The 12,838-nt window shown below is 42.7% G+C and overlaps 1 protein-coding gene across 2 annotated transcripts in view; it reads right to left on the bottom strand.

Moving 5' to 3' along the window:
- Positions 1 to 244: 244 nt before the first annotated feature.
- The window catches only part of b4galt2 (UDP-Gal:betaGlcNAc beta 1,4- galactosyltransferase, polypeptide 2), a 233,290-nt gene continuing 220,696 nt past the window's right edge, over positions 245 to 12,838 (bottom strand). For both annotated transcript variants that reach the window (XM_078408438.1, XM_078408439.1), the window contains exon 7: positions 245 to 1,344. In XM_078408438.1, the coding sequence (XP_078264564.1) occupies positions 1,194 to 1,344 (151 nt within the window). In that variant the 3' untranslated portion in view covers positions 245 to 1,193. The remainder of the gene's footprint in view (positions 1,345 to 12,838) is intronic.

Raw genomic sequence — 12,838 nt, 5'->3', positions numbered from 1 at the left:
TACCTAATTCTCCCCGTCAGCTATTGCTTCGGAACTTACAATTAAAATTAGAATTGGCAGCTTTCCTCTGTGAACCAACACAGATTTATCTCACATTATCCCAGTTCAGTTTAGACATCTGCAGGCAGCAGAAGGACCATTTAAATCACTTTATCAGAGCATTCAGGACCTCAATTTCAGGCATTGTGCGCACACAGAGGTCCAATGAAAGACCAGAAAATGGCAGAACACTTCCCAAATTACCCACCTGCCTGTCCCACCTGGCACCTCCAATCCCATCTGTGACCTCATCAGTCACCTCAGATGCCACAGAACCAAACTGAAAGCAAGTCATGTTTGATTCCTGGATAACACCGTAGAAGATTTCAGATGACTGCCCCTGGCACATTAAACATAATCTACATGATTAAACATAATCTACACAACATAATCGCCTGAAGAAAGGTTCCGACCTGGAAGGAAGAAATAAATCACACAACTGAAATTTCTTTCTATTTATTTAACAAATTCTGTAAATCCGGAGATTTTTCTTGTGTTTTCCTTTCATGATTTTTTTATTTTTAATAACATTCAATATTAGAAATTTACAAGAAACCCCTTATGTTATATGGTAGAAAACATGAGCATACAGTGATTCTGAAAGCTGCAAAGATTATTCAACACTCAAAGAGTTAAAATAGCTGTGACCCATAATGACCTTGCAGGCACATTTTCTTGTAAGATACGGTCTCACTGGCAACTAAAGGAATCTGCCCCAAGATTTTGAGGCAATAATACTCCAGTGAGCCAGATTCAAACAGAGCAAGGTTGTCTTTTGTTAGAGGAAGTCACTTTCAGAGAGACCAAGGATTTTATTAACAGTACTAAAGAGATTGTACGGAACTTCATTTTCCACTTGATTTCACACAAATAAAAGAGCTTAAAAAGAATAATCCTCCCAGATCATGTCAACCTGGTCTTGTCTGGTTTACATCTCTCAATTCCAGAAGGCAGCACTTCAGCAGTCTTACAGAGCAAGAGGATTTTTTTATTTCCTCTCACTTCCACATGCTTTGTTAGTTTTCTTTATTTTATCTTGTATTCACTGTAATTCTTTGGAGAGACAGAAAGAGAAAGACAGAGAATGACAGACGGAAAGACCTGCCTACAATGAGGCAAGGAGCAACAGGAAAACTATCTTTGCTCACAACCTGTTATCCCCTTGAAACCCGAGGTGGCGGTGTTCCAATGTCCACTGTGATGTTTGTGTACATCGGGTACTTGGTTATGTTCACCAGTTTGTATTTCAAGGTGCTGATCCCGTCTTGCTTCATGGTTAACTTTGTGTTCTGGATTTTTGTAAACCTGGAAGAGAAAGTGGTCTACATTTCAATATAAGGTCAAGGCAAACTGGTATGCAGACCAATTCCATTTATGGTGACTTTCATGTGACTTTCCCACATTCAATTGAACTATCAGAGCCATCCCCAAATCTTGAGACCTAATGTCTGATCTTGATTTCCATGAAAAGCTAGGCCAATGTTGTTACAGTGCTCAAAAACACACCTGTACTTCAACTAACTGATACCTCAATAGGAATCAGTCTTATTTACAAAGTTTAGGAAGATGATGAGGTGTGGCACACTGGCACAGCAATAAAGTTGCTGCCTTACAGTGCCAGAGACCCCGGTTCGATCCTGATTATGGGCGCTGTCTGTACTGAGTTTGTACATTCTCCCCGTGGCCGCAGGGGTTTCATCAGGAGCTCTGGTTTCCTTCCACTCTCCAGAAATGTGCAGGGTTTTAGGTTAATTAGCTTCTGTAAATTGTCCATAGTGTGCAGATTGGTGGGCCAAAGGGCCAGTTTTCACATCTATATACTAAAACTCTAATTTGTTTGTTTGTTTCTGAACTACAGCCAAAACAGAACACAATAGCGCTACAATTTTAGGCCCACCTTACTCACCGTCGTCACTTTGGTGCTAATGGTTTCATTGAAATCGGCATTATATTTTTAAAGTTATTCACATTTTAAAGTTTAAATCTATCTCCTAGGGAGGGAGGAGGGGAGAGGGAGGGATGGAGGGGGGTGGAGGGAGGGGGGAGGAGGAAGGATATGGGGGGGTTGAGGGGGATGGTGGGAGGAGAGGGGAAGGAGGTGGCGGGGAGGGGGGTGGAGGGAGGGGGGAGGGAGGGCTGGAGGGGGAGGGGAGGGGGAGAGGGGGGAGGGGGAGAGGAGGGAGGGGGAGGGAGGGATGGGGAGGGGGAGGGAGGGGGAAACGGAGGAGGGGGGAAGGGAGGGGGAAGGGAGGGGGGAAGGGAGGAGGGAAGGGAGGGGGGAGGGAGGGGGAAGGGTGGAGGGAAGGGAGGGGGAAGGGAGGGGGGAAGGGAGGGGGGGAGGGAGGGGGGAAGGGAGGGAGGGAGGGAGGGGGGAAGGGAGGGAGGGGGGAGAGGGGAGGGGGAGAGGGGAGGGGGGAGGGGGAGAGGGGAGGGGGGAGGAGAGGGTGCTGCACCAATGCAGGAGAGGTTTGGGCCCAATGGGTCCACTTGGTCTAGTTGTATCTCTAAAGTTTAAAGTCTAAACATGTGAGCTAGTTAACGAATGATAGATAGCAATTCATTCACTGCTCAAAATAACTGTGCCAAATGTTCTGTCCAATGTGAAATTAAGCCAAGTTCTAGTTGACACCAGGGGTGGGCAGCAATTGCAAGCACATAACCATGATGGAAAGGATGCTCAGAGTGGAATGTGTCAAGCGGATTTTTTGATGTAACCCCAAGGCACAGTCATTGGCCTTACTTTCCACTTTAGGGTAAACCAAATGACAGGCTGTGCAGGTGAACATGTTGAGGAAGTTTCATTGAAATCGGTGTTATATTTTTTAAGTTATTCACATTTCAAAGTTTAAATCTATCTCCTAGGGAGGGAGGAGGGGGTAGGGAGGGAGTCGGGAGGGGGGGAGGGGGGAGGAGGGAGGATAAGGGGGGGTTGCAACATGGAAGTTTCATTGGTGAACATTGGTGAAAGGTGATTTTTGAAGCAATGGCCTAATTACCACCAAACTTGCAAAGACTGGACACCAATTAGCCCTGCAGCCCCCAGGTGCTGCCCACCCTGCCTCACCACTGGTGAAAGACCAGTACTAGTGACCAGGACTATACGCCACATAATTCCACATACCACAAAATTCAAAACCTCTTTGATGATGAGCCACCTTGGAAGGCACAGCGACATCCTTGTGTGACCAGTCTCAGCTAATTGAGGTCTGAATGTCACAATGGCGGTCACCTGCATTTGGCAGCAGGATATATATCTGGATGCATGTTTGTGCCCAGCCCTGGCAATTACTGGGTAATTATGACTCTTTTCTATGATATTGTGCCACAAGACTGTTAAAGTGTCGTTAAACCCATTTTAATTTAAAAGACATTTCTTAAATATAGCTTGCATTAAAATTGATATCTCAGAAAGTTATTCTGCTTAAATAGGATAATTTCCTGGATTAGTGCACTTCCAGAAATACTTGGTTGGGGTCCAGGACAAATAAGCAATTTAAGAACAGGAAAGCAGGTAATTTTGGGGGAAGAAGGTAAAATAGGGCCTCGCGAGGCTGGGGAACGCTAAGGTTGGAGGCTGCTGGGAACACACAGCCGGAAGTGCCAGCCAGGTTCGAGGAAGGGACCCGACCAGAAACGTCACCCATCCTTTTTATCCAGAGATGCTGCCTGACCCGCTGAATTACTCCAACACTCTGTGTGTCTATCTTCGGTAAGAACGGAAGAGTTGCATCTTTTTGGAAATATCAAAGATACCAAAAATACCTAGCAGTGTTTCTCTGGAAGGCTGCAGAACAAGTGACAATGGCCCCAATTAACTTGTCGGCAAAATTAGCAGTGGGAAATTTGAGAAGAATAGAGAACAAATGTTTGCAAGGTGAAAGGCACCTTTCAAAAGAGAAAGAGAGCTTCAATGGGCGAAGGGATTAATACTACATGTAAATCCAATTGGAAATAATCATATGATGAAACTGACACTAACTTTGCTCTTTAACTTTTGATTAATTTTAATAATGCATTGGAGAGGTGGAAAATAGATCAGTAGAATTATTATAAAGGAAATTTAAATAAGGCTAGCCGATGTACATAATAATATGTCCATTGTGGTTATTTAATATCTACTCCCAGGCTAAATTCCCTTTTATCACTTCTGTATGATTCTTTTTTGTTATTTATTCAAAGGGAATTTAGCTTGGGAGCAGATATTAAATAACCACAATGCACAGATAATTGCAAATTAAGGTGGAGATAAAAAGATAGGCATGTGAGATAGTGGAACGATCGATAGGCGAATCTTAGGAAACAGAATTATACAAAAAAGGTCTTGTTAACCATAAGACCATAAAAAGAGCTTAAGTATGTATTATAGATCAGCGGAATTATCTAAGACAGCACATTAAATCGGATGTCAAGCAGTGAATTTTGGAAGGAAATGCCAAAAGGGAGCAGAAACTCAGTGGAAAGATGCAAAAAAGACGTGGAAGAGATTTCCCAGGTCTAATAAATAATTCCTTGAATGTGCAATAAAGCTAAAAAAAATCTGAACAATGTGTGTTTTCTTAAGTTGAAGAATACAAGAGCTGACAAGGTGTGATAAATCCTTATCATACTGTAGTTTGGCAAAGATTCCCTGTACAGATACAGCTTCTAATTAAAGAAAGGGCAACTGCATTATGTAGGCAGTTATAGTTATGAGAGGGGTCTTGAGCAACTGAGGTATTTTAATTGCAACAAACAAGATCCAAGATATTTAAAAAATATATACACATTTATCAGTACTTACCAATTAATTCTCACATAATAACATTGGAAAATAAAAGTAAGTTACTTGATGCTCAAACCTATCCCACCATTCAATATGGGGGCGGAGGGGAACAAAGGTGAGGCCTCTGCTGAGGACAGACCATTCGGTATCAGAAAGGGGGATCCTTCTTCAGTCTGAAGAAGGGTCTCGACCCCAAACGTCACCCATTCCTTCTCTCCTGAGATGCTGCCTGACCCGCTGAGTTACTCCAGCATTTTGTGTCTACCTAAGGCTGGAAAGTTCCCTTCCCTGATGGGCCATTTTTTTAAACCATAATCAGCTGTTTACCATTATTAGTTTAAAAAATCCTTTATTCCAAAATTACTCAATATCCAAATTTTAATTCAATAGAACCACAATGGGCTTCAATCTGACTTCTCTTGATCAATAGTCCAGGCTCCAGGAAACTAGCCCAGAAAATCACCCACCATGCTACAGCCATGTTGTAGAATCAATATCAAATTGGAATTTTTAACTTAGTAATAAATGAGGGATTAGGAATCATTTTGGAGAGATTATCAGAGTGTGTCATGGTTTATGTGCGAAGATGGGGAGCTACTGCAGCTCCGAAGAGAATAAATATTTGAAGCACTCGATCCACAAAGACAGTTCAAGGAAGTAAATTAGTTTGGGATTGCATTCAAAATAACTGTAAACATAAATAAATGGTGTCCTTTTATCTTGTAAAGCTATAGGCTTCCATTCAAATATGTTGTATTGAAAAATTAGATGATTCAAAATACATCTTCTCAATTACATGTTTCTGTTATTATAGCCAATGTCGCATTAATTTTGCCTTTTTGTTCTTTGTGACGGGCATCCGAGTGAAGATAATCAAACTATACCGCTTTCCTTTAATGATAAATTACAGTCATTTGCCAGAAAATAATAACATTGGATGTTTTAAAGATGCAGTCATAGTAAGTGGCAGAGCAAATGATTACAGAGGAAATAATGGATAAGTGGCAGAGATCAAATTACTATACATAAACAGAAAAAAAAATAGGCATTGATTCCCTGGATCAAGCAATCAATGCATTGTGTAGGAAGGGATTGCAGATGCTGGTTTAAAATCGAAGATAGACAAAAACTGCTGGAGTAACTCAGCGGGACAGGCAGCATCTGTGGAGAGAAGGAATGGGTGACCCTTCTTCAGAATGATCATTGCATTGTTCTTCTGTCTGAAACAGCAGACTCGTACCTCATCATTCAGCACCCATTTGGCCTCTTTAACTTAAAAAGGAGTCATGTGAGTAGTTATAGGCACTCACTACTCACTTCCTATGAGAGAAATGGACAGTCACAAACTCCAACCAGCCTATATGGTGATTCAGGACGAGTGATTGCGTTGGAATATACGATTGCAGAAACTCCCTGAGGTAATTTCAGTGGAAACACCACCACCTGAAAGATCTTGGATACACACCTTGGATAAAATACAAGATGTGGCCACAACGTGCTACTTAATCATCAGATACCATGCCACTAGCTTGAAAGCCTCACAAAAATTATTACTACCAACTGCAATCTGTATAAAATAACAATGCTCTCTTGCTTCTACACAAGAGTCAAATCTATATGGTCACTTTCTTTGCCAACATCAAAATGCAAGCCAGGACAACCTAACAAAACAGTTCAACAGATATCGGCATCATGGTGCAGAGACATGGTGCAGAAGATGCTCGTTTACAAAAAAAGACAAAGTGGCTGAGCAATGCAGCATCTCTGGAAAACATGGACAGGATGACATTTCTGGTCAGGACCCGTCTTCAGACCGCATCATGTTATTCCTCAGAAGATTTTGTTTCTACTTAGATTTTCTCTGTACATGTGCTATCTAAAGCTGTGAAAACACCAAAAATTGGATGTGCAACAAGCAAAATCAAACTCATCCATCTGCCCTGGAGGATCAGGAACAATCTAAGTATTGCTTCTGAATGTTGTTCTTCAAGATTATTGACACTTTCAATCCACACCTCATAGACCTACATTTGCTTTTAGCAATGCTGCACAATTACCATTCCCAGTCTCGCCAGAACCCACAGGAGAATCTTCATCAGCATTTCTCATTGTCATGTCATCTGCCAAACCAGGCATCTATAAAATCAGGCATCTATTCTCCGAGTCTAACAGTACTGAGTTTATTGGAAAGCACCAACTGTGTTAGTCAGTGGCAGCATTTTAGAGGAGTCCTTTGGATCATGATTAATGACAGACTCGCTGCAAGGAAAGCAATTTTATGCTAAGTCTTCTGTAATAGCATTATTGACTCTGCTGGCCTCTGAACATTTCTAATTCATACCATTTTTGAATGTTCTGATGATATGTCAAGTGGGATTTAATGGGCTTTGCTTAATTGCTATTATACCCTTTACATGATTGTTGAGTAAATGAATAGCTGGACTGCTTCAGTCTCAATTTCTTTGCGTTTGGCAAAGCTAGGGAATTATTGGCCACACCAACTGTTCTATTGGCAGCAATAATAACCTGGCTCCAGGTTCTGTGGCTGTATGATTCCTCTTATTGCCAATGCAGCATGGCCCAGACATTCAAAGCACAAAAGTCATCAGCCACACTGAACTCTCAAGTCAACCTCCAACAAAGATGCATGTCTAATTCAGCTGTTCTGCCCCTGGTCAGATGTTTCTGAATGACATCCAAGAGTGAAACTTCAAAAGGCCACATTCAAACCACTGCTGATCATCTGACTGGATGTGAAAAACAGCATATTAACTGGAAATATTTGTGTCAAGGTTTAAGTTTCACGATAGAGCAATCTTTAAATACAATTTCCCTCGGTTCTCATTCCTGCTCAGTCTGTCCATGTCGGTTTAACACCTCTCCCTCAATATCATCTCCAATTCAAATCCTGATTCCCAAGCCAATCCCCACTGCGGACCGACCCTGAGCCATGTCACATCTCCATGGCCCATGTCCTCACCCCTATATTAGACCCTGCAAGCCATTGCCCCAATCTTCCACCAGCCTAAGCTACGTCTAATTGCCCCTTGCAACCTATGAATGAAGATCTCTCTCTGTTGGAAATAGTGTAAACTTATAGTTTCATTTTCTATTCTTCCCTCTTCTAGAAATTAAATCCGTGCCTAAATTCTGGAATGATAGCAGAGACTGACTGTATCAGATAATTTCCAACGGATTTTGTTCAAGTCGCCTTTGCAATTAAATTCCTCCACAAAACCTTTTTTGAAGCCAGATATCTTTTGAGAATAACCAATTGCTCTTTGAGCCTAACTTCTGCTTGAAGCATAATCCATTTTGATATATTTTAAAAGTGAAGCACTTTTTAAAAGCATATTAGATGGGATAATGATTGTCATGCTTCTGATTTTTATATTTGTTTGTTTTCTCCAACTGTCTGACATTATTATCAATGAGATACTTTTCTTTGCGCGGGGCTGGATTTTTTAATTAGGAGAGGCAATATTCTACGAATCTACGAGATAGTCATGAAGGACCTGGGCCAGGAAATTCCATAATCCCCCAAAAAACAGACTGAGCCAGTGTTCTATGAGGATGCATACCAACCACGCTGTTAAGTTCTAATGAGCTTACAGTTCTTTAAAACTGATGAATGAAAGCTGGGCCTTGCACGTACATATGTGTGTACATACCACTAGTAGTTCTACCGATAAGATAGACCAATGGAGGTTTATAAAGTCATGAGTGATATACATAAGATGAATGGCCACATTCCCTTCCCCAGAATCGGAGAGTCAAAAAGTAGAGCACATGGATTTAATATGTGTAGGAAAAAAACTGCAGATGCTGGTATAAATCGAAGGTAGACAAAAAATGCTGGAGTAACTCAGCGGGTCAGGCAGCATCTCTGGAGAGAAGGAATGGGTGACGTTTCGGGTCGAGACCCTTCTTCAGATTTAAGGTAAGAGGGGAAAAGATTTAAAAGGAACCTGAGGGGCAACATTTACACACAGATGGAGGTGTATACATGGATGAGCTTTCAAAGGAAGTGGTAGAGGCAGGTACAATTATGACCTTTAAAAGACATTTAGACAAGTACATGGACAGGTTTGTTGGGCAACCTGGTCAGCATGGATGAGTTGGTCCATGAATAGTCAGTTGGGCAACTTGGTCAGGATGGACGAGTTGGTCTAAATATCTGTTTCTGTGCTGTGTCCATCTATGACTTTATGACTTGTTGAACCATTTGGGATAATGGGGGTTGGTTGAAAGGTCACCAATAAGTATGACTTAGGAAGAACTGGACCTTTAACTGGGGTAGGTGGAGGACTGGAGCAGCAAAATGCAATCATGCCAGAATCTAGTGTGGGGATGAAGGTGTGGGGTCTGGGGATAGGAGTTGGGGATGTGATTGAATATGGATCAGGAGTTCAACAGACAAACCAACATTGACAGGTAGAGATGAGGAGTATGATTCAAGTAAAATTATTAAAGCAGAATCTGCAGTACAAAAAATGATGCATCAGAGTTCAAAATTATGGACTAGGTAAGGATGGTTCCCTTTACCCAACTTAACAGCAGTTCTCAACTCTGCAGTTAGGACCTGATTGTGTGAACTTGAGTCTGAGCCTGGGTAACAAGTGGCAAAAATAGCAATAGAAATCCTAAGTCTGAAGAAGTTGTCTCGACCCGAAACGTCACCCATTCATTCTCTCCAGAGATGCTGCTTGCCCCGGTGAGTTACTCCAGCATTTTGTGTCTACCTTCCGATCCTGATCCATCCTTTTTCTCCAGAGATGCTGCCTCACCTGCTGAATTACTCTAGCATTTTGTGTCTATCTTCAGTATATACCAGCATCTGCATATCCTTTATACACCACAGAAATCCTATGTTACCAACATTTATTGTATACTGTTGAGAAAATATCCTATATTTCCTAGATTGTAAAACTGACTTTCATTAAATAAAAGAAACATAAATTCAAAAACTCACTGAGATCATGGTTACCTGTCCCTGTTGTAATATATAAGAGAAGGGGGATGTTGTGATATTGCTGGGACTACTTTGTGTATACAAGGACTACTTTGTATGCCTGTGTATATAAGTGATTGGTGTGATTAGGCGGCCACTCTGGATGCAGGTGGCCACGGAATAAACAGCCTGGAGTTGAGCTCCAGCAATGTAACCTTTTACACAAGTGTACTTGTGGTCCTTCCAGAGTCACTAAAGGTACAACAGGTACTGGACCACGAAGTACAACAATCCCAGCGGTGTTTTTTTCAATGGTTACTAGTTATTATATACAGAGAATGTTCCAGATTGGCCAATCATACACACCACAGGAACACATTATGCAGAATGAATGAGGTATAACAGTATAACAGTATAACAGAGCTTTATTTGTCATTCGGTACCGAAGTACCGAACGAAACTACATAGCAGTCATAGAAAAAAAGAACACAAGACACATAACCCCAACACAAACGTCCATCACAGTGACTCCAAACACCCCCTCACTGTGATGGAGGCAACAAAACTTCCACTCTCTTCCCCACGCCCACGGACAGACAGCTCGTCCCCGACCAACCCGCACAGTCCCCGCGGCCGAGTCGCACTGGGCACTGAAACGTCTCGCGGCCGAGCCGGGCGATGAAAGGCCCCACGACCAAGCCTTGCGCAGCTAAGTCCCGTGGCCGAGCCGCACCGGGCGATGTTAAGACCCGCGGCCGAGCCGCACCGGGCGATGTTAAGTCCCGCGGCCGAGCCGCACCAGCGATGAAAAGTCCCGCGGCCGAGCTGCACCGGGCGATGTAAAGTCCCACGGCCGAGCTGCACCGGGCACTGTTAAGTCCAGCAGCCAAGCCGCACCAGCGATGTAAAGTCCCGCGGCCGAGCCGCACCGGGCGATGAAAAGTCCCGCGGCCGAGCCGCACCGGGCACTGTTAAGTCCAGCAGCCAAGCCGCAACGGGCGATGTAAAGTCCCGCGGCCGAGCCGCACCGGGCGATGTTAGGCCCCGCAGCCGAGCCGCACCCCGCGCCGTGAGGAAGAGAAAAGTTTCCCCCACCACCCACCCCCACCACACCACCACCCCCCACACATACACAACCAAAAAAAAAAAATACAAAAACCATCCCAACACCGACACACAACAAAAAAAAAGGAAAAAAGACGAACAGACTGCTAGCGAGCCGCAGCCGTTAGGCGCCGCCACTTCCGGGATGATGCATTAATAGATGTGACGGAAGATTAAAAGCGAGATCTTAGAACAAATCCCACCCTCAGTCCACTATTTTAATTTATCATCCCCTCTTCTACCATCTCCTGAAGGGATCTAAGAGAAGGATAAGGTAGTTGTGCAGAGCTATCTGCATATTAAAGACCTCTATAAATCATTGATTTTTAAGAAGCTTAAATCCCTCTCACATTAAAATGATATCCCATTGTCCTAGGTTTTATCTCTTCTCTCCTTCCCTCATTCATCAAAATGAATGTTTGTTGCGTATTGTGACCTTTATGGAAATTGAGCTCGCTTACCCACTACTTCCTTCTCTTGTCATTTTTTAACTAAAATCTCAGTTGTTGTTTTCTGTCTCTAGTTGTCTTATTCTTATCGGTCGTTCCTTAATAAAATCCGTCTTCCTGTTCTTTTCCAATTTTGCATTTCCACTTTTCTCCAAATTCCGATCCATAGCACAATAATGACGAGATGGGAGTGAAAAGCAACGGAACCTGCAGCAGCCTGGAGATGAAAGGATATGCAGACCGAGATAGTCGCAGCAAGGTTTTAATAGCAACCTTGGTCTATTTGTAAATCTAAACAGGAGGCACAAAAATTAGTGGCACCTAAAGGGTATTTTAATCTGTTACTCAAGTCAATATGGCAAGTCTCCATAATATCGTGCTCAAAATTAGGGGGAAAAAAAGGAGAATCCAAAATTTGTAGCTGATCTCCAGGTCTTCACTTAACGTAATCCCATGATTCACTGAGGAATTAAGGACAGTCAGAGAAAGCGTCAAACGTTTACTAACTACAATTCATCTGAAAGAATAAACACATTTTAACCACTAAGATTGGTGGAGAGAATAAGTTTATACAGATACAAATATTTCCTCATTTCCAAGTTTCTTTTTTTTAAAATGGTTTGATGATTTGCTGTGGTAACTTAGAATTGTAAGAAACACACTCTCCCTCTCATTCAACAATTTTTCATTGCAGCCAATGTTTCCGATTGCTCCAAGGAGACCTGAAACAGATTCTGAGTCAGTACCTCAGCGCAGCAGCAGATGGCGCTGCTGCATTGTAGCTGAAAGACGCCCCATTCTCAACACGAAGATGCACTGCTTTCTCAACACTAAGATTTCTCAAAAAAGTCACAACATTACTTCAGTGTTTTTTAAAAGGTTGTGTTAAAAGCAGGTACATTTCACTAACTACCTCTATAGGTTTAATGACAACTTAAGTGCAATGGGGGTCATTTATAGGCCTTGGATCAGCAAGAGACTGTTGGGATAAAGTGGGAGGGTAATGGGGAATGCATTGTTGAAAATGGGGAAAAGAACAGTTCAGCCTCCCGCAATCTGATTAATAACTCACTGATTATTGTTGTACTTAAATGGGAGTGAGACTGGGAGTGAGAATGGGAGTGAGATATGGAGTAAATGCCTCCAGCAAGGTTTGAGAAGGCAGACATTGAAGAGGGATCAAAGCCCCAAGTCAAGAGTGTTTTATTGTTATTCGTCCTGAAACTGAACTATGAGATTCTTACTTGCGGCAGGCAACAGATATGTAAACATAGTCCTCTATGCACCCCGGTGAAAGCCCACGCGGTTACATGGAGAACGTACAAACTCTGTATAGACAGCGCCCATAGTCAGGATTGAACCCAGGTCTCTGGCACTGTAAGGGGCCTGTCCCACGTAGGCATTTTTTTAGGCGACTGTCATAGTCGTAGCAGTTCGCCAAAAAAAATGGCGACTGGCCCCCTAAGACAATGTCTACGACAAGCTACAACAACCTACCACCTAGTTGACGTCAAGCTACAGCAAGCTACCGAC

The sequence above is a fragment of the Rhinoraja longicauda genome, chromosome 11 (genome assembly GCF_053455715.1).
Source record: "Rhinoraja longicauda isolate Sanriku21f chromosome 11, sRhiLon1.1, whole genome shotgun sequence".
Lineage (NCBI taxonomy): Eukaryota > Metazoa > Chordata > Chondrichthyes > Rajiformes > Arhynchobatidae > Rhinoraja > Rhinoraja longicauda.
This window is presented reverse-complemented; position numbering and strand designations above follow the sequence as displayed.